This window comes from Callithrix jacchus, chromosome 20 (assembly GCF_049354715.1).
Source record: "Callithrix jacchus isolate 240 chromosome 20, calJac240_pri, whole genome shotgun sequence".
In the NCBI taxonomy this organism is placed as follows: Eukaryota; Metazoa; Chordata; class Mammalia; order Primates; family Cebidae; genus Callithrix; species Callithrix jacchus.
The window spans coordinates 19,533,425-19,556,125 of NC_133521.1; the positions used below are offsets into that span (position 1 = coordinate 19,533,425).

General features: G+C 36.2%; 1 protein-coding gene across 5 annotated transcripts in view; it reads right to left on the bottom strand.

Annotated features, from left to right (window-relative positions):
- The window catches only part of CDH8 (cadherin 8), a 394,777-nt gene that overhangs the window by 162,665 nt on the left and 209,411 nt on the right, over positions 1–22,701 (bottom strand). For all 5 annotated transcript variants that reach the window (XM_008985982.5, XM_035282357.3, XM_078358200.1 and 2 more), the window contains 3 exons: positions 9,445–9,612; positions 5,405–5,592; positions 1,638–1,891 (listed from right to left, as the gene is read on the bottom strand). In XM_008985982.5, the coding sequence (XP_008984230.2) occupies positions 1,638–1,891; positions 5,405–5,592; positions 9,445–9,612 (610 nt within the window). The remainder of the gene's footprint in view (positions 1–1,637; positions 1,892–5,404; positions 5,593–9,444; positions 9,613–22,701) is intronic.

Genomic DNA, 22,701 nt, shown 5'->3' on the forward strand with positions numbered 1-22,701 from the left:
AAAAACATGGCAGATTCATTCACTCGACAAATATCGTTGTCCCCATTAATGTCAGTATTCCAGCATAAAGCCATTGCATTAATTTCACTATATTTTCAGGAAATGAAAGCCAACATAAATTTATTTTCTTTTGGATATTCCTCCCCTTGCATTCAACACAAGGCCCATTAATAGACATAATTTTCTTAGCCAAATAAGGGGTGTTGTGTATGTCTACAGTTTGTGAAATTTCTTTAGAACTGATAATGGCCAATGGACCCTTTATCAAATCCCCAGGTGAATGTTCTTCTTCATAGAAGTTACACTCTTCTGCAAGAAGCGTCCTTTGTATCCTTATAAACTGCAGTCTTGTTATTCTGAATTTAGAAATGATTTGTGTTAAAAAAGAGAAAGTGTTGTTATGGGTAAATAACTTTTGAACAAACTCAAATTATTTGGGGTGTTGACTGTTCTGCAAAGTTTTAATATCAGTGTCTTAGTTTCATCACCCTTATGAGTAGAAGGAATTCAATACATTTTTTTAATTGAATAGATAAACCTATAGGGAATTCACTTTACCAGGGTTTCCCCAAATGAAGTAACTGGAAACATGTCTATCCTAGTTATCTGTAACTTGCAAATTGAAAGGGTTTGGTATGAGCTGACATCTCACCTGGAAATTAGCTGGACAATTCTTTAAAATTCTTTAAAAATTGTCCAGCTAATTTCTGCTTCTTATTCTCTATCTCCTTTATTTTGCAACAGATATTTCTAAGACAATATTTGAAATCCACACTCAAACACATCATTAGCCAACACTTCACCCTTGGAGACCAGCATAGAAGTTATAGATTTTCAGTGTGCTTTAGGAAGAAAGCTATTTAGCTGGAGCACCTGTCCTGTCATTTGGGTGACTGGAAAAAGAAAAAAGATGTGTAAGGTATAACAGAAAAAAGAATCGAACTGAGCTTCATTTCTAAAAAAGGCAGAAAAGCTTTAATAAAGTATTATTTTGCATCCCGGGGAAAATTTTTGCGCAGAAAAAGAATAAACAAAAGGTATCTTTGAAATGGCGGAGAAAGATTTTTATCTAGGAGACACCAAGCCAGATATGCTGACCGATCAGAAATGTCCAAGAAGTGATAAAAAGATAATTTCAAAGCCAAACGCCAAATGCAGAAATAAGATAGGAGCCTCTTAATGCATTGACACAGTGGTCTCATGCCTCTAAATTCTAATATATAATTCACCGTAACTGTCAAAAGAGACAGAAGAGAAACTAGCAATGCTTGCCCAGAGCTAAGCAAACAAACAAACAAAGCACAAATAAAAACATAAAAATAACAAGAACCACCCAACTGTGTTGCAAACATTTGCAACTTTTCATTTTCATAGAGATCTCTGAGAGCTGGAATAGCTGTATTCATTTTCATGCTCCTGGCTCTGGGCTCTATGTAGCACTTAGTAGGCACACATGCACATGTCCACACACCACACCACACACTCACACACGCAGACACAGAGTATGTGCTAACAAACATTATTTGGTCATGTGAGCCTTGTCCCAAGGGCAGCCACACAGAAGGTGCACACAGGGCAGTTTGTACTAATCTACTTGTCATTTGCAGTAGCCAGTATTCCTTTTAAAAGAAAAATACCTTATAGGACTGGAAGTGATATCAGGGTCTCGAGCGGTCACTTGCCCAATCACGGAGTTTAGAGCAGCATTTTCATGGACTTCAAGAAGGTAAGTCGGTGATGAGAAGACCGGAGGCTCATCAGCATCTTCAACAACGATTTTGACTGTCGCCGTGTCTTTAAAGGGCCCCCTGCCACTGAAACGTGGGTCAATATGTACATTGGCTGCCTCTACCTTTAGCGTATAGGATTTTTTGGTCTCAAAGTCCAGAGGCTGTTAAGAAATGACAAAGATAAATGCTTCTCACTAATGACCACAGCAGCAAGAACAAATGAGTATAATGCTGATGGATGAAAGTTATGTGCATTTAAACCCATTTATGAGCCTTAATGGGATCACTCTCCAGTATCCCAGATTCAACCTGTAAATTTTATGGGCATTTATTGATATCTGTTTATTGTACAAGCTCAGTGAATCTAATCTCCTATTGTTTTGTTTTGTTTTGCTCATTTCACTTGGAATTCACAAAATATTCATAGTCATGAATTGTGCCATCAAAATTTCACTTCAGAGTCATAATAAAATTTTACTAGTGACAGCATGACCTGCATACTAATCAGCCACTTAATCAGGCCTCTGCTGGTGGGAGATAAGGCAACATCGAACACAATCTCTATCTGGGAAGAATATTTTATCATCTCTGCAACAGAGTGTGAAATGTAAAGAACTAGAAATAATCATTGTTTAGTCCAAGGAGACATTATAAAGCATAATTTAGCACTAATCCCACAAAGTGTATTTTTTTATTTCACTTTAAAGCATTGCTACTCTAATGATCATGTGGCTAAAATGAGGTTTATTATTTTTTAGGATATTCTTAGGTTCGCTATTATGAGTTTATGCTATGAAGCTGGTGGGCAAATAAAGAAATATGTACACCGATACCTATGTATGTTCTTTTGTTTGTATTTGGAAGAAGAAATGATGTGAGTAGTATAAATAGATAACTGAGTAACTGTGTCGCCACCAACCACTTAAAAGCAATTTGAAATTACCTCATTACTCCATTACTGACAATATTTCTGACGTATTAATACTTCATTCCATAAAACTCTGAGAGACTTTGGTCATTGACCTAGGTATGTAAAGCTAGGTGAAAAGAAGATAGTCCCCTTCAATAAGCCAGAAGCCCATGTACACTAGCTCCTTTGTAGACCAATTATTGGCGACTCATAATACTACAAATTTCAAGAATGCAGATATGTCAAGTTTCAAAGAGACAGTATACATCCACAGTACAAATTTCTCATGAGAAACAGAACTTTAAATATGCAATGAAGATTTTTAAAAATAAGCTAGAAGACAAACTGGCACTAGTGAAATCTTTCAGAATTCCAGTGGAAGCTTAATTATATATTCTTATTTCAAAATATTGTGTTAGATTTTACATTTGAATTCTGATCTAATGGGAGTTGGGACTTGGCTCTTTTTTTTTTTTTTTTGGCCATACTGTCTAGTAAACCAGGCAAGCAGTCACTTTCCTATCTATTTAAAAATTACTAGGCACATGCATCCATGAATAGATATGCAACGTCAGCATATTCATGATTTGTCAATCACCTTTACTGTGACCATTTTGCAATTTTAAACTCTTTGCAAACATTGTTAAGTATAACAGATCATGTTCTGCTTGTTCCAGCTCAACATAACGACAATGAACCCAGACACATTCTGGTGTTCTAAGAATTTTATTGCACAAAAAAGAGGGCCTACAGATTGTAGGAATACCACTCCTATGCACTGCTCTCTAGAGTAAAATACATATTTTACTTGCTGTCAAGGTGTATAGAATATGCTTCCAAGTTTATGAATAACAGCGAATAAAAATACAGCAAATGACTAATTGTTTTGGTTTATAAGAGCACCTTAAGGCAGAAAAAGATGGGAATAATAATGATAAAATTGACATCACAAATTGTTAGCCAAGGAAAATGTGACTCTGGGTTACTTAATAATCGACTTAAGTATTATCCTATACTTTATTTCAAATATGACTTTTCAAATGTTTTGCAGTTTTTAATGCTAAACTTTCTGGTAGAAAGACAATGTTGCTCAACAGAGAGTTAAAATCGATGTAGACATATTTTTCAAATTTGATTTTTAAAATTATTATTTATACAAAAGAATATTCAAAAACCTTTAGATATTCATTGTTTTGTTTTGTTTTTTTTTGTTTTTTTTTTTTTTTTTTTTTGAGACAGAGTTTAACTCTTGTTACCCAGGCTGGAGTGCAATGGTGCGATCTCGGCTCACCGCAACCTCCACCTCCTGGGTTCAGGCAATTCTCCTGCCTCAGCCTCCTGAGTAGCTGGGATTACAGGCACGCACCACCGTGCCCAGCTAATTTTTGTATTTTTAGTAGAGACGGAGTTTCACCATGTTGACCAGAATGGTCTCCATCTCTTGACCTCATGATCCACCCGCCTCAGCCTCCCAAAGTGCTGGGATTACAGGCTTGAGCCACCGCGCCCGGCCAGGTCTTCATTGTTAAGATTTCTTCACTGGGGCATTTTTAGAGCAAAACCACTGGAAACAGATCTTCATGTAACTTGATGGAGATTCAAATAGTAACCTTACAGTCATATGTGTGTAATGCTAATGAACAAAGTGAAAAAAAATTATTGAATCCCAACAGTGTGGTCCACCATCTATCTTATCTGAGAACAAGCAAATGTATTTAAAAACTAGTTTGACCTATTTCATGACAAAGATTTTAAGAACAATATTGAAGAAAATAATCAGGACGAGGATCAAAGAGTATTTTCCTTGCAAATGCTTTGTTACTATAATGTAATGAACTATGCTATACACATTTCTGGTGAGTGCAGATTTTATGATGAGAAATATAAATGGAAAATATTGTACAGAATTTTTTACATCTACCAGAGAAACAAGAGACAGCTAACAAAAGAAGTCTCAAATTTTACTATATTATATGTGCTTGTTATGATATGTTTCCTTCTTCAATGGTAGCTACCTCCCCAGAAGCAAAGGAAAAATGAGCTTCATTTCCCATAATGCTCAAACTTCTGAGCTATAGTTTTGAGTATGCATTGGTAGCAGGGTTGGCCCTGTCCTTCAGGCACTAGAGCAAGCCAGGATAACTGAACCTGAATGTTCTGCCTGTTTATTTTATTTTATTTTTTTTAGTTCCTATGAAAGCACAGCCTTCCTAAGGACTTGGGAAGCTTCACTGTATTTGGGGAAGATATTTCAGGAAGCAAGAGTTCAAACATGAAGAGAGATAAATACAGAAAGTCTAAAAGTCACTGAACTTGTCAACTCTGTGGGCAACTGAGGCCTGTTCTCACTGCTCTCATTGTTTACAACCTTAAACAATGTGCCTCAGAATAGTTTCTCCAAAAATTAATAACTGCCCACCAATTTTTCTCCCCCTTTGGTGGAGGGCTGCCTTCAGAGTGTATTGACTTCCCCACATGGCTGAAGGGCCCTGTACAAGGACTAAGTAAATTCCTGTGGTTATGGGTAATGGGTAAGTTGGGGGACCAGTACTATTACAGTAGCTATTACCAGACCTTTAATGTGAAGTGGGCCCAAGAGATAAGGGTTGCCAAAACGACTGTATCAGTTACCTTGTCTTACTGCTCAAAGCTGAAGATCTACCAGCTCTACTGTTTTGTTGGGAAGTCCACACAAGTCCCTCAAATTTAAAACTCAAGTTTCAAAGAGGTATTTTGAAGATGAACAAAAGTTTCCTTAGCTTACTTTTCTTAGTCTTATAATGCCATCCTGAGCCTGGGCATCAGAAGTGATTTCAAAAAGTGCTGTTCCGTCTCCATCAATGATGTCATATGATGATTGTGCATTTTCCCCAATATCCTGGTCATTGGCCTTCACCCTTCCTATTGCAGTGCCAAGAACCACGTCTTCTGGTACTGAGAAGTGATACAGACCTTTAAAAAAAAGGAGAAGCAATGAGTGTTGCACAAATTTCAACCATTCATTCATTCATTTGGCAAATATTTGTTGGGCACCTCCTTTATTCTAAGTATTTTTAGAGATGCTACCAAAACAGTGATGGAAAGACAGAAATATCCATTTCCCTTGTGGAATGTTTAGTCTTTTAACCGAACCAGAGACAAACAGTTCCCCGGAGAAGGTATGATCCCTTTTCAAGGCTCTGCTGAGATATGAAACTTATTCAACCATATGTTTACCAAGTATACATTTGGAGCAGTTATATCAAGATTATTAGTGAATCTATGTGTATACTTTTTCCTGTCTGCTATATAATCACATTTTTACTGCCCAAGGGGATATTTGTTGTTGCCAACATAAAATATTAAGCTAATTTCAACACAGAAAGATACAATGCGTAACACACTGGAAGTCGCTTTTGAACTTATCTTTATATATACAGACTTTTAGACCATTTCTGATAAAATTCAATTACTGAACTTCTGCTGTGCCCTGCAGCAAAGTGCTCAGACACATGAAACACACCTCTTGTTGCTAAAGTCCTCATTGCTCTGAAGACAAAAATCCTGCCTTCAACACTTCTAGGCAAAATACAATCACAGTGTATATTCACTCTCCTATGGGGGCAATAAAGTATGTCTAATTAGTGGCATTAGGGCATTTCGATTCAAGTCACTTTAGTTGTTGTACTGCTGTCACTCATTTTCGTTGGTAGAGAGGAAGTTGTCGGTTCCCCAACCATAACCCCTGGCCATTACTACTCTAGTGCACACCTGTCTTACATCTAACTGCCACTCCTGCATTTTTTTTGCCTGAGGGTTATTTCCAGACTTCAGAACCCATTTTGCCCACTGAGTGTCAGGACAGAAATGCCAGAAAATTAATGCTTCCCGCAGAAGCAGCCCTCAAAGACTCATAGGAGTTAGTATATAAAATTCTAGGTCTCTCCTTCTTGTGGCAAGATAACTTTCAGTTTTTCCTTTTCTTTTCCTTCTTTACAATGGTTCAGACTTTCTCCAATGGGATAAAGTTCCTGGTAACACACAGTAGTAGCTGACTCAATAATATGCCTTTTTTGGCTATTTTTCTTCTTTCTCTCCTTTTTCCACTGGCATTTGTTGGTCTCATCTCCAAGTTTAACTTACAATCAAATTCTTGTCTCAGTGTCTGTTTCTGGGGAACCTAAACTCAGAAAACCAAAATGTTTTAGTCCCTTTGTAACCACAACAAGAGAAAATTAAACATTCAATGAACTAAAAACCCAAAAGGAAAAATAAAATCTGGAGAATATTGCTTAATCTAGTTTGAGCTCAAAAACCACTGAGTCCCTTGGATAAACTAGGGCTCATTATGCTCAACATAACAGTAAAGTTTCTTATGGCACTAACACCCCTTTACTTAATAATGGGATAAAAACATCTCTCTCAGAATCACAAAGTTATGGGACTGGGGATTAGAAATACTTTCCAAATAGTTTTGCCATACGGTAGGGACTGAAAATCCTCACTTCAAGCAAAGTCTCCCAGTTTTCTCATAACTGGTATAATGATTCCATTTCCTACAAACTTTGTATTCCAGGTAAGGTTTGAGATGATCCCTTTCAGCATGCTTATTAAACAAATAAGCCCACAAGGGGCCACGCCGTGCTGCTAGTCCTACATCGGGAGCACTGGGAAGCCAAGCAAATGCAACATTTCTTTATCTACTCCTACTCCTGTTCTGTGTCTTCTCCTCATCTCTATCAGTGCGATCATGGTTAATAGTTATTATCACTAAGAAAAGGCACACTTTTGAAATTGATCTGCCACTATTTGACTGAATAATCATCTTAGAAATATTGCTTCTTGCCTTAGTCACTGTAATGACAACTGCAAAGGCAAAAAAAAAAAAAAAAAATGAGGGACAGAGTAGAAGAAATGGTGTTCTCCATTTCAATAATTTTGTTTAAGAGGGTTGCACTGTTGTCTGATTTAATGAATTGCCAGATGTAAAAATTCTAAAATTCTTAATGATAATGCATCTCTTTTATTTTTTTCTGGCTTGAAATTTCTTCAGATAAATTCTCAAATATATCTCAAATGTGTCATTTTCAAGATCCATACACATTTCTCTTACACTCTCTTCTTACACACACTCTCTCTCCCCCTGCCTTCACCTTCCCTCCTTTATCTCTTTAAAAACCAGTTTTTCTATGGTATTTTCTATAACAAATAGCACCAGCATGCGTCTAATCTTTCACATTAGAAATATGATCACCTATCTTCCTAAGCTGAAAATGCAATGTATCCTGAGACTTTTGTCCTCTGTAACTCAACTATGCATCACACCCATACACTTTTCTCTGCATACAGCACGACCACCCTTGCTTACAAGGGATATCATCACCTTTATGTGAATGATTGCAAATAAGTCTTTAACTGGCTGCAAAGAAAAGAAGACATTGTAAGAAGGCCAGATTTAATTCCTTTCCAGTTTCCAGTTTCCCTGGAACCAGAGCCTGTCACTCAACCTAGAATTTAAAATCTTTAAACAGCTTCCTAACGATCTTCGGATAAAGGTCCTCATACTTAAAATGGCCTTCAAATCCAAGTCTGGCTAATTTCTGACTAACCTAACTCCAGACTCTTGCTCCAGCACTTTCCCCTGGCTCTCTCTACTCCAGCTGCAGTGAAATTATTTCCATCCCTATACAGGACTGTACACCATCCTTTCACAGGGGTTCTTTTGTTTTATTAATGACTATCTTTAAGGTGTACCCTATGATGTTTTCATAAAAGAAATCACTGCCTTGGAAAGATGTCTGCACTTTCGTGTTTATCGCGGGATTATTCAGAATAGCCAAGAAATGGGTATTGCCCAAGTATCCACTGACAGAGGAATGGCTAAAGAAATTATGGTGTATATACAATGAAATTTTATTCAGCCTTTATAAAGGAGATCCTGTCATTTGCAGCAACATAAATGAACCTAGAGGAAATTATGTTAAGTGAAATAAGTCAGATCGAGGAGAAAAAAAGTCCTGCCTGATCTTAATTATATGTGGAATCTTTAAAAAAAGAAAATAAGTATGTAGACACAGCGCTTTTGAATATCTTTTTTAGCTGCACTATTCATCCTCCCTCCCATGCTTTCACCTTTTTCCAGTTAACTTTATTCACTTTTTCATATCTCAATTTAAGAATCCTATGTCAGAAAGCCCTTATCCAATCATGTCTCTGTCATATTACTCTAATAAATGCTCAGAAGAAAGTGTTCTCTGAGAGTATGAGAAAGTCACCAAATAATGATTGTCTCCCTGATTCTTTTATATTGTCTGCCCAGAATGCATGCTTTTGAAATTTCCAAGGCAGAGCATGGCTTTAGCAAGGAAGAGTGGAGTCTTACTAGTATCCTCCCAGTTGTGGGAAGAAGGAGTGTATGTTTTGCAGCAAGCCTACTGCATATTTGTCTTCCCTACCTCAGGCACTAGAGATTTAATTTCCTTTATAAAACAAATGGGACTAATGATAGCGCGATATCTGAGCTTCATTTTCGTCATTCTCTCAGGCTTTCGTAAAGAGAGTGCGCAAAAGAGAAAGGAGCGCACAGCTGGCAGTCAGGCATACTGATACTAATACTTACTATATGCTTGATAGTTAGAATTTTATCAACTACTTTGTAATCTGTAAAACAGAAATAAGTTTAGTACCAAAATCATGCCATACCTGGCACTTAATAAGCCACTCAATGGTTGCTGTCATGTTTTAAAATAGCAATAAAAATTATAATATAAATTCAAATGGAAACATCATACCAAGAATCTCACCCAGTGCAGGAAATTAACTTACTCTGTGCAAATTTTGGAGGATTGTCATTAACATCAGTAAGAGTCACTGTAAGTGTTGTGGTCCCAGACAGGCCACCAGAGTGTCCACCCATATCTTTGGCTTGGATAACAACCAGGTATTCCTCCTTGGCTTCTCTGTCCATGTTGGGAAGGGCAGTTTTTATAATAGCTGAGGGGAAAATGGAACAATGACTTTCAGAGAGCTAATTCAAAAATGAAAGTGTTAATCTCACATATGCACACACATAAACACGCAAGCATACACCAAGTCCCTACTCAGATAACGTTCTGTGTTCTTCTGACATTTGATTGGTGTGTGCCTGTTATGTCAAGGAGAAAGACTGCATAAACATTTATGGCTAACTTGCAAAAATATATTTTATAATGTATAAAAAAGAACTTGCGGCCGGGTGCAGTGGCTCAGGCCTATAATCTCAACACCGTGGTAGGCCGAGGCGGGTGGATCACGAGGTCAAGAGATCGAGACCATCCTGGTCAACATGGTGAAACCCCATCTCTACTAAATATACCAAAAAAATTAGCTGGGCATGGTGGCACATGCCTGTAGTCCCAGCTACTTGGGAGGCTGAGGCAGGAGAATTGCTTGAACCCAGTAGGCGGAGGTTGTGGTGAGCCGAGATCGCACCATTGCACTCCAGCCTGGGCAACAAGGGCAAAACTCCATCTCAAAAAAAAAAAAAAAAAAAAGCAAAAATATATAGTAGGGAGTAAACTGAATAGCATACCCTTGCCTACCAAATTAAAACGTATATCATAACACAGCCTCATCTATCCCAGGAAACCCTGAAAGTGAAAGAATCCTCCAATTTATCGTAGACCCAAATTCCCCTACAAGAGGAGTGAATACACAAATAGCTTGAAGGCTCTGAGGTCAAAGATAAATTATTCTGAAATTCACAAATACCTTAGAGAGATGAAATAAATAAATGCCTCTTAGAATCAACTCAGATGAATAAAATACCAATCAGAATTAATGTAGTCAAGTGTCTAAGTTCTAATCTACTGTTCAATTATATTTATATTTTAATTGTTTAGATACATCTTCTCTTTGTAAAACAATCAAACATTTTAGAAATATAGAAAGATATAGGAAAAGGAGAGTAAAATATAAAATTACATAAAATACAACAAAACTAATCACTGCTCACATCTTAATGTTTTTTCTTCTGATATATATTCAGGGTTTCATGTGGCTTTTTCTGTTTGTTTCACTGGTAACTTAATATTCTTGTTAAAGATCCAAAATTTGCTTAAATACTTCTTAAGTTACTTTGAAAATAAAAAGTATTTAGCTCTCTCTGTACCTCCACATATTTTTTCAGAGGTAATGCTGACACTTTGATGTGCAAAATTCCCAGGCCATGATATGTACATACACACCAATGTGCATATAAACATTTAAACAGATATGATCATAATGTAGGCAGCATTCTGAGACTTACTTTTTCTCACAGGAAATGTTTTTGAAAAACTTTTTCATCAGTGCATAGAGGTTCACCTCACTACTTCCTACAGTTGTATAATTTTTCATTGTACAATATACTGTATCTGAGTAAAGTGTTCCCATATCGATAAATGTTGCAGTTATTTCTTATTTTCCCATGTCAAACAATTGAGAAATGTATTAGTATATTAACATTGTATTTTTTTATTTCCTGAATTTTTACTTAACTCTTTGTGATAAGATGTCCCTTCCCCATATCGCTAAATGTCCATAATAAAACCTATTTTCACTAGTCCAGAATGTATCCATTGAATCGGTGTGTATTCCATCTCCAGACAAGTTAAAAGAAAAATGTCCAGATTAATGATAATGTACTCCCTTCACTTCTAACCCAGGGGCACCATACATGTTCAATTCAAATTGAAGCTGAGCCATTGCCTTGGCCACTTCTGAAGTTGTAATTGTTTTGTTTTGTTTTGTTTTGTTTTGTTTTGTTTTGTTTTGTTTTGTTTTGTTTTTTTGGCTCATATGGTTTACTTAAATTATCTGTCTATAAAAGCATTGGAAGGAGTTCAAGTCCCTGAATCATTTAAGTAGCAACTGAGTCCCAAGAGTGACTAGGGAAATATAATGCACCTACACAGGGAGCAGGCTCTGGGAAGAACTGTGAGTTCTTAGACACTTCATTAGACTCTGACACAACTTTAATAATAGAGCTTCCCATTCAGGGAGTACTGAATTAGGTAACATTGCTTATTTGGAAACATTTGTACTAATATGATGATATTTTTCAATGTAATGCTTTGTTTCAGCATTTGATCACATCATAATATAACTCATAGATCATACCTATATACTTAAAAATAAAAACAGAAAGAAAAGTAGAAATATAGTAATAATTCAGATTTAGATTATTGTGAGGCATTGAGAAGAAAATAAACAGATAGGCAAAAAACAGCAACAAAGATAACAAAACCTCATTATATTAGCATGTTGAGATACCAAGATAGCTATTCTGCTATGAATATATATTTTCATAACCTAGAGTATTTTCATTATGGCTCAAATTTTCAGTTAAAAAAGATTAGAACATTGTTTTCCTCCCGTTACATTTACATGAATGCTTGTACCACCACATTCTAAGGTCATCACCAAAGGCCATCCATTGGACTTTGCAATTTGACATGAAGCTTCTAATAATCAGAGCAAAATATTGTAGTTCTCCAAGGAAGGCAGCAATTTTTTTCAAGAAAGTTGATGATGTGAAGTCTATGCATGAGACTTCTTAGGTTATTTGCATAAAAGAACTGCACCTTCTTCGAGTCAAAAAAGATTGATATGCATTATTCTCATCGTTTCATTTATATATTGTGAAAGTGAACATGTAAAATAAAACAAAACCGTGATGTCTTTCAGGCATTTGGAATTAAGATAGTTTTTTTTTTTTAATCTCACTTGGAAATAACAACTTTGGGTTAGTCTCTACGAGTTATATCAGAATATAAGTGAAGCATCACATGGAGAATCTTGTTTATCAAATAGGACAAGAAATGCTTCGTGGGACTTTATCAACTGCAAAAGTCTTTGTACCCTCCAGCATTGAGGTATGCAGCTTCATACTACCTAAGAGGCATATACAGCTGACCCTCGAACAACACAAGAAGTTAGGGGTATTGACCCCATGTGCAGCTGAAAATCTGAATGTCACTTTTGACTCCTCCCAAAAGTTAACTGCTAATAACCTACTATTGACCACAAACCTTACTGATAAAACAAACAGTCGATTAACATCTAACTAGAATAGTGTCAGAGACTTGTGAACCAGAACAATTTCATCTTGAGTAGGAGCTAGGTAAAATAAGGCTGAGACCTTCTGAGCTGCATTCCTACACAGTTAAGGCATTGTAATTTACAGGATGAGCTAGGAAGCCAGCACAAGATACAGATGATAAAGACCTTGCTCATAAAACAGGTTGCAGTAAAGAAACTGGCCAAAACCCACCAAAATGAGGATAGCAACAAGAGAGACCTCTGGTTGTCCTTACTGCTACACTCCACCAATGCCATGACAGTTTACAAAGGCCATGGCAACCTCAGGAAGTTACTCTATATTGTCTGAAAAGAGTAGGCATGAATAATTCATCCCTTGTTTAGCATATAATCAAGACATAATCATAAACATGGGCAACCAGCAGCCCTCAGGGCTTCTCTGTTTATAGAATAGCCATTCTTTTATTCCTTTACTTTCTTAATCAACTTGCTTTCACTTTATTCCACAGATTCGCCCTGAATTCTTTCTTGTGTGAGATCCAAGAACCTTCTCTTGGAGTCTAGATTGGGACCCTTTTCCTGTAACAATAGTATCTACATACCTTTTATGCATTCATGACCTTCATTTTTCTAATTTTTTAATATTCTAGGGTACATGGTTCATCTGTCAATTTTTGCAAATTATTGAAAATCTCAGAAAAATTTCCAAAATACATACTGAAAAATATGTACATGTAAGTGGACCCTCATAGTTTAAACCTGTGTTGTTCAAGGGTCAATCATGTATTTTCAAGTTTGATTCCTCTCATAAATGCTCCCCTCATAACTGAAGTCAAGCAAGTTTATATGTTTTATCTTATTCTTGAACTTACCAACTTTGCGACCAAGAATAAATTATTAAACTCATCAGAACTCCACATCCTCTCAGAGATAGTAACCAGCTTCTCACTGTGGATATTCCAAGATGCCGTGAGAAAATTCAGGCAAAGTTCCTGGTACACAGTAGTCACACAACCACATTGTTAAGCTTCCCCAACCAGACTTTTTAATGCTTATGTGGATAGTGGTTAGATACAGAATATTCTCCAATTGCTCCTACAAGTTCACTGCCCAGCCCTGTCCACCTAGTGTTGGCATGGAAGGGTGGCCATGCCAACAGATTGTCTCAATTAACTCCCTTACTCTCTGGCTTTTTGTTAGGTTCCACCAACATACATTAGCCTAGGAGGTTGTATGAATGACTCCACAAAGACTCCTCCAAAGACTTTATTCCTGTATTTGACCACTCAGGTTATTATTTACAGATATCATTAAAGTAAAATTCTATCTACTGTTGAATAACTGTCACCTTCCTTTGCTCCTTAAGGTCTAGGAGTCTTGATGATACTTCTATTGCTAGCATCTGGTGCTGCATTCTTCCATAAAGGTCTCTCTTAATTGGGCCATACCTTTGTCAATAGTCCCTCTGTTAAATTCCCCTCAAGTGTCTCATTCCTGACAAGATCCTAAAATATACGGTTACAATACTGGGACCTTGTCCACGTGCCAGACATTTTGCCCATGTGTCATTCTTACACAGACATCTATAGTTCAACATTACTTCAATGTAATAAGGTACTGTGGTCCAGACCTGCTCCTTAAGAAGGCAGGGCAGATTGTTTTCTTACCTGTAAAATGAGAGTAATACCCATTCAGTTAAGTGAGTTGCTCAAGATGACCCCACTGGTAAGCTGCACCTCTGAGAGTCTTTACATCTCTTCTTTTCTTCTGCTATGTTGGGAGTAGTTTTTCTGATTTCTAAGACTAGTAGGGAGTCTCTCCAAGGCTTCTTTAGAGCATGCAGCAGAGTTAATTGGCTTCGGTTCAAACTGAATAATGAAAAGCTCTTGCTTTCCTGAGTCCACTGCCTCTAGTCTCAACCCCATGACTAGCAGAAACTCATTAAAAAATCCAAGACAGAATTTGTGGAACCCTTTTGATGCTACTTTGTGGCTCTACAGCAGGATAGGGGAAACCACGATTGCCCTGGATCCTCTTATTTTTCTCTTTGTGTTGTGGCTTATTTACACACGTTACTTAACTTTACTATTCCTATTCACAGTGTATTTCACTTCCATAGATATTTCAAGATATCGACAAGCTCCTAAAATAGAAGATGAAAATAGGCTTACAATTCCCTTCTACTTCTTTTCTCCCACTTTGGCTAGCATATCTTCCAAGCACTAGTAGCTTCAAGCTGTTTCTTTTATGGCAATAAATGTGTTTGTCGAGAAACTCTGTGTCCAGTAAAACAAATAAATGAGTAAATAAAATTATGGACAAGAGAGAACTCTCCTATTTTAAAAATAATTGTTTGGTATGAAACACAACCTAATATACAAAATATAGTAATTAGGGAAGACTATTTTCAAATTTGCGAAGGATTTAAACTCTCAGATTTGAGAAGTCAAAAAATTTGAACTATGAATGCTAAAAAGTGACTTAAATCATCAATAAAACGACATTGCTTACCCATTTTCAACTTCTATTCTAAAAAGCAAGAGACAAGATTCTGACTCATTAGTTGCCAAAATGAACTAATTTAAAGCAAGTTTTGATGGTGCTACTTTGAATAACCTTCCATTGCCTGAGACGTAAATCATGTCTATCTTCTTCCATGATTGGTCAAGCAGCAGTAGCATCCACGTCCCTAGCATGCTTCTAGTCACACATTCTCCACACTCAGCAACACATTCAGAAGCTCGCATCAATTTAAGCTTCCATTATGTCAATGTGGCAACAAGTTAGGGTTCCCTTTTAGAAGAAGCAATATGACCAAATGCTTTCTTCTGAAGCAATTAATAAAATTCCTGATGCAGATATTTTATAAATAACCTCACAATAAAGAAAATAGCTTAGATCATTTTTCATCATAGAAATTCCAGAATAAGACTGTTGAGTTGATAAAATTATGTGATCACATCTTTTATGTTTTACTTTTGTAAATTTTCAACTCAGTAATGGCTCTAGGGTTTAGATTTAGATCCATTTGTAATCAGCTAGACTTGGACTAACCACAGAACGTCCCCAGGACAAATTTTCCTTGAAAATGTGGGGCTGTAACATTTTGTAACTTTGAGAAGGGAAAATCACACTTGGTGTTCAGGGGTCCTGAAGTCTCAGTAGCTTAAGCTGCATAGAGGTTCCAAATGAGAGAATACAAACCATTATATTGTAGAAGTTTTCCTGGAACTTCCTTTTGAAAATTTAAGCAAATAAGAGAATTCAATTAATGAGAACCTTCCATTCTCCATGAAGTTAATTCAATGGAAATTTGAACCTGGCACTGGGGGTAGATGAAGATTGGAGGGGCAGGGGGCAGTGAATTTTGGTAGAAGAATTACAAGGAAAAGGAGAATCATCTTTCTTTGAAACCAACATTCATTACCTTGCTGTGAATCGACTGATGTGTTTGATTCCCCTGTATTTAAGACATGATTTTATCTTCAGGTTATTCAATCAAATGGAGATTTTGCTGGTTCAGAAGTTTAAGAATTTAAATCCTAGACTGGCCTAAGTTCCTTTAGTGCTCAACAGCTGCTCCTTATGTCTCATCATCCAGGGAGTACTTCTGATTAGAATCCAGCTTCAGTCATTTCAAAAACATTAGACTGTGTGTGTGTTCTTTTTTCTTCCCATTGTCTTTGGCGTTATCATTTGAGAAGCATTTTGTATCCATCACGAAGATTTCTTTTTATAATTTCTGTGATATCACCAGATTGAGAGTCTTCACGAGAAAGGCAAGGGGATGCTGATTGACTCTTTTGTCATTTTGAAGGCTGATTACTGTAATTCACTCTTCACGGGTCTCCCAGATTGTGCTGTTCAAAGATTGCAGTTGATATAAAATGCTGTGCTAGACTCCTCTTTTGAATAAGACTTGTTGAACACATTATCCTGGTTATGAAACCACTAGCTTTGTTATCCCCAAAAACCCTTTCAAATTCAATGTGCAATTATCATTTTATTATCTGTGAAAAAAGGTCTTTTACTTATGAGGTTAAGAGGTAAAAGATTATAAGAGACAATTCTTTTATGGGGAGGGGTTCATATCTTGTACCCATACTTTCTGCGAGCTATGTAATTTGTGCTACCTGCTACCAGGTATCAAGAATAAAGTGTATATAGCCAGAGATACTTTCATACATGCCCACCTCACCACAGAATAACAGAATCACAACAATGTCAACCTTGCACAGATATACCACAAAAGAAAAAATACAACACTTAGACAAATACTTTAGAAAATAATTTGGCCTACCTAAGGCTCAAAGAAAATAGCATTTCCCTTTCTTGGTGACTAACAATTTATGATTTAGACAGATAGGGGAGAGAGAGAGAGAGAGAGAGAGAGAGAGAGAGAGAGAGAGAGAGAGAGAGAGAGAGAGATAGAAAAATAGAGAAATAAATAAATAGACTGATATATAGATTGACTTGAATTTGGAGAAACTGTATCTGCTCTTATACATTTCTGGTGACTTTTTAAAGTATAACATCGCATTTGGAAATACACTTGATTAAGTGAATCAGCAATCAAAGCTTGTTTATGTATTTTGATCAGTATTTTTAAAACAGAACTCATTCTAAGAAAATGATAAATTTTATTTTCTTTTGGCTACTTATATTTTTGGTTTTAGATGTTCAGTTTCAGTACAATATTTTTTAAAAGAAAAACAATTAAATAATACCAAGAAAAATATTCAATTAGTGCTTAAGTTTATAGATATCAAAGGCAGACCACATAAAGCAGGCATTAAAAACTGTTATAAATATCCTATTATAAATTATTACATTATAAAAAATTTTAGTACTATTTTGAATTTTATATGTCCTGATTAGTCTGTGGCATATTGTGCATATAAAAATTTGGAATAAATACACAGAAAAATAGCTTGATATGTTTTAGTGCAGGCACTTGAAGTGTTCCCCACCCATATTTTCCAACTGCCTACAACAGGAAGCAAAGATATGTGTTAAGGGAATGGGCTCTGGAGTTAGCTAGATGATAAATTATTTTTGTAGAACTATTACCAGCCATGTGATCTTGGACATGTCACTGAAACTCCCTGAGGCTCACTGATCTCATGCACAAAATGTTATTAATTGCAATCAAGAGTTTAAACTCAGTATTATTGGTATCATTTAGTATTATTACATGATAAGTAAAAAGACAAATGTTATAATTTCTATTTTTTATATACACAGTATATATATATTTATTTAAACATACATATGCATACTCACGGCTATAAATATGTACATATAAATATATATCTATTTTGTATTTCTTTTTATAAATATATACATTCATATACAGGTATATAGATTCACACGTATGTAAATACAAGCATACTTTGTATTTAGGTTTTACAAATATATACACATATACATATATACATGTCAAATGAAAGGCATTAATTCAGTAGTTGTGATAATCAGAAAATATTTACGCTATTTTTAAATTAGAAAAAAAGATTATATTCAGAAAATCTATGGCAAGATATAAACATCTCTCACCAATTTGAAAGAGGTAATGCTTCCACAGTGATTTCCAGGTAACAAACTTTTTTGTTGTATTCAAATCTTTGCATGCTTTGTACCCAAACATCTTTTACTATAGCACTCTACACACCATATGCCTTTGATTTTTCCAGACACTTTCCTTTCTTTGGATTTGCCATACACTTTGGTTCCTCTACAATTTGGTCTGTATAATACAGTCTAGACCACCCTTATTCTTTACTGGATCTCTTAAAATTTCATTCATTCCTTCAGTCCCAGCTCTAATGTTTCAGCTGCCAAGAAACCTTTCCAAGTAGAAGTAATTTATCTCTTCCTTTTGATTGTCTGCACCTTTTCTAGAAACTTCCTCATAGCATTTACTTTTATGTTTCTTCTCCATTTCACCACCTCCTCTATTTCAACCTGTCCTGCTAGCAAATTAATGGGTATGGAATTCATGTCATAATTATTCTTGTATGCCCAGAACCTAACACAATCCCTGGCACATAATAGGTTATTCAAAAAATGTAAGAAATAAAAAAAGTACTACAAAGAGATAAAGAGAAGATAGGAGAGAATGAAGATAGAGAAAGGAAGAGAGAAAAAATGGTAATTGAAGTTTCTTCGAGCTGCTTCAGGGACTCAGCCCTGGAGCATGCAAACACTTGGAAAATATTAATAATTGTCATGTTTCCAGGGACCAGAGACATACAGATGTTGTTACACAATCACAGAGCAAGTGTGTGTGTCTGGTGGGAGGGGAGTGGTGTGTGTGGTAGGCTTTAACTTCAAGTCTTGCTGCTCTAAGGCTCAAGAGCTACCTCATTCCAGAACAGATTGAGTTACATCGTGAGGTTATGCTGGTTTTCCAGAAGAAGGACATAGCACTTCAATTAATGCCAGTGAGGTGAATGTGCTTTACAGACTGAAGAACACAGGGGTTCTCATTGTTTCTGTAAATATTTTACTTATTTCATAATTGACATTTGAAGTATTAATTAAATGTCTCAATATACATTTGTAGGGCAGTGTTCTAATAGTTCATATATTCTCAGGAATACTCAAAAGAGGATGGTGTTGATGAGTTATGTATCCTAGTAATATTTCATGAATGTAATTACTTGGGGATGAATTCAATGATGTTCTGGTGTTACTTGATATTTTTGAAGTTTCATACTTTTTATTTCTCTTGAAAAATATATAGTTATTACATGCATATTCTCCCATAAGATCTGATAGGAAAACAATTCATTTCCCACAGGTGATATATGTTATCATACGAATATCAGGAATTCAGAATGTGACCCAACCACAAGAAAGGTCTTAGACAAGATCTCACAGCCTACAGCCAAACAAGGATCCAAATCTTGGTCTTTAGAATCTTAATTATACATTTTTTAATGTGCCTAGAAACTCCATGTCTGATAAAAAGACTGTAGAAAATAATATAGTCTCCTTTGCCAAAAAAAAAAAAAAATCTCTGCAGAATGCTAAGTAAGATATTTGTCCAACAATTGCCTTCTATGCTACCCCAGCATCTTAATATGAGTCCGTTTGACAGGCAAATCTCTGTCATAGAGGTTTTATATATTAACCTCTACATGCCCTGCCCCATTTAGGCTTGGAAATTGTTGCCACAGAGCAGCAGCTTGAAAGCTTTGAATCAGATCGCTGAGGATCATTCCAGTATCTCAACTTGTAAAAATTACTTCCTTACATGTGAATTTCCTGTTTTATAATGTAGCATATCCTTAGACTAAAAAAACTACAGCTTCTTAATTATCCCACTGTGTAGATCACAGCCATTTCTTTATCTATATCCATATGGCATTACATATGAAATCCTTGCAAGTGAATTAACTATTATATCCCGTCTCTATATTTTTACTCCCAACATGCATAGTGACTTAGTATAGACTGTTACTTCTGTAGCTCTTGGATTCCCTGTTAAATAATTCTACACAGGCCACAATTTCCAGTACCAACATATGGCTAGCCAATGATTGATGCTACCTAAATTGCCAATTTTGAGTTACATTGAAATACTTGCAATTATTCCTATTCAGAATTAAGGTGAAATTTCTCTTTTTCTAAAAGAAAACACTCCAGGGGATTCTTCGATCAAGTGGAATTATTTCTGTAAAGCACATGATGGCACTATTCTTTCCTTAAGCCATAATTTCAATAACTAATTAATGAGTATGGGTGGTTTAAAAAAGCAAAGTGAAAGTCACTAAAAAATTCAATGCTTTCTTCTACCAATTCAGAAGTTACACAGAAGAGAGCAGCAGGGTTGTAGAGAGAATGAGGCACTGGCCCTGGAGTTGCCTACTAAGAAATGTAGCCAGAATTCAGACCTGAATCTAAATACTAGTTAGCAACTATTTTCAATTTTAGAACCACAGTCTCCTCCTCTGTGAAACAGACATAGAAATACCAACCAGAGACTTACAAAATAGCACCTGACATAATTGAGAGTATAACGGGTATTCAAAACAAATTTGAATTGAATTGATCTTATCCCCAAATGTTAAAGTGATTCTAATGTCTCTCATGCTTCAGAGGCCTAGATATCAATCAAACACACTATGTCTGATTGATCAATCAGACATGATCAATCATGGCATATCATATTGAACGCAGTCTCCCAATATGCACAAGTAATACCAGTAGTGCTTGGGCGCCCAGATTTGATATGACACGATGGGTTGGATTGGCTTTTTCACTTCCAGTTGTTGTAAGCAACCTGGGAAATTTTTTTAACATGTCGGAGTCCCTGACTTTTATTCTGCTACATGAAGACAGTGCTTACCCCAAAATATTTTTAAAAGATTATTATTAAAGATAAATGCAGGAAAAAAATATTTCATCAATAGTAATATAAAATAATCATTAGCTGATCAATATTATGATGACAACAACAATAACTACTACTATACCACCCCTGAGTACATTATTGCTGTAATTGCATAACTCTGACTGTGCAAAGCTGTGAAGATGGGAACAATAATTGCTTCCATTGCTTTAAAACAGGACACAACTGTTTCAATGGGAGATCTTTGGCCAGGGAGGGAGTGTCCTCATTTGATTATGGTAGCTGCCACAATGACTATGGAACACAGAGAGATGACTTGTCCAAATTCCCCATCAAAGTAGGACGCGGGAGCTAGACTGGAATATCTATATCTCATTCTATAAACTATATATATTATATATATATATTTAGAAATATAAATATACAATATTTATTTTTTCCAGGACTTTCTACCACTGTCATGCTTCTCCTGGTTTTTCTTTGTCAGCCAAAGAGGCTTATAAAACATAGATATGTACAAAAGTGAAAGGTGTTCAAGTACTGAGAGGAGTTACATGCTAGAGGCACTTAAAATTCTGACTACTTGATTCTTTCACAGTAATTCAAAGGGTACAGATCTCACAACTAACCTGGATAATATTCTCACCACTCCTTTTGTTCCTTTCAAGCCAATACCCTCCTTGACCCTTTTGTTGCATTCCACAAGTTCTGTTTTTGAAATCCTCCTACATTCTTCTTTGGGGGTGCAGGCTCTCTTTCTTCCCAGTGCAGTGACTTGCCTCTTTCCTCACATTTATCTCTGAAAATAGAATTTCCCTTCTCCTCCTCCTCCTCCCCTTATGCCTCTTCTCAGACAATGCTGCTGCATGATTCCGGCTTCATCAGATCACTGTGCAAGACGTAGCATCAGCTGTTGGCTCAACACCGCTCCTCATTTTCCCTTTTGCTTATAATCATTGTTTCCCATTTTGCATTTTTTTATTTTTATTTTTATATTTTCCAGAAGAATGTATTTGTACTCATGTAGTCAACACCTTTCAGCTCCCATTCATACACCTAAGAGGGCAGGTGGCACATAAAATCTTGGGTTCTATTTTGTACGGATTAAGGAAAAGAAGCATGATGGGGCATACTCAGCCACTGACAAGGAATGAATCCATCATTCCGTAAGTGTTTATCAAGCACCTATTGCATATCAAACATTGTTTCAGATACTAAGGATATAGTGAAAAAGTCAGAAAGGGAAGCTGACTTCACAATCTCTACATTCTGAGTGTGGGGGCAGGAGATTGTATTGCAAGTTGCACAGGTGCATGAAGCACAGCAACCAGACCCCACAGTGTATTGGTCTGGTTCTAGCCTTTTCCTTTGTAAAACAAAGAGAGTGATTTTTGCAGACAAAATAAGACAGAAAATGTGTAATCTGCAGGAGCCATTCATTATTAGTGGTCCTTATACACATAGGCCACATTTTAACTATATTTAGCTCGGGCTGTTTGGGAAACTTGCAATGAAGGTATGATTATGTCCCAAAATAAAGAGGCAAGCAGAGGGAAATAGATCTATGTGTCCCTCCAGGACAGAGATAATTATATTTGTATAAACAAAAGACTGAGTCTGACCTTCCTTGGAGGCAAGCCGGAGGCAAAAACCACTTAGAACAGAAA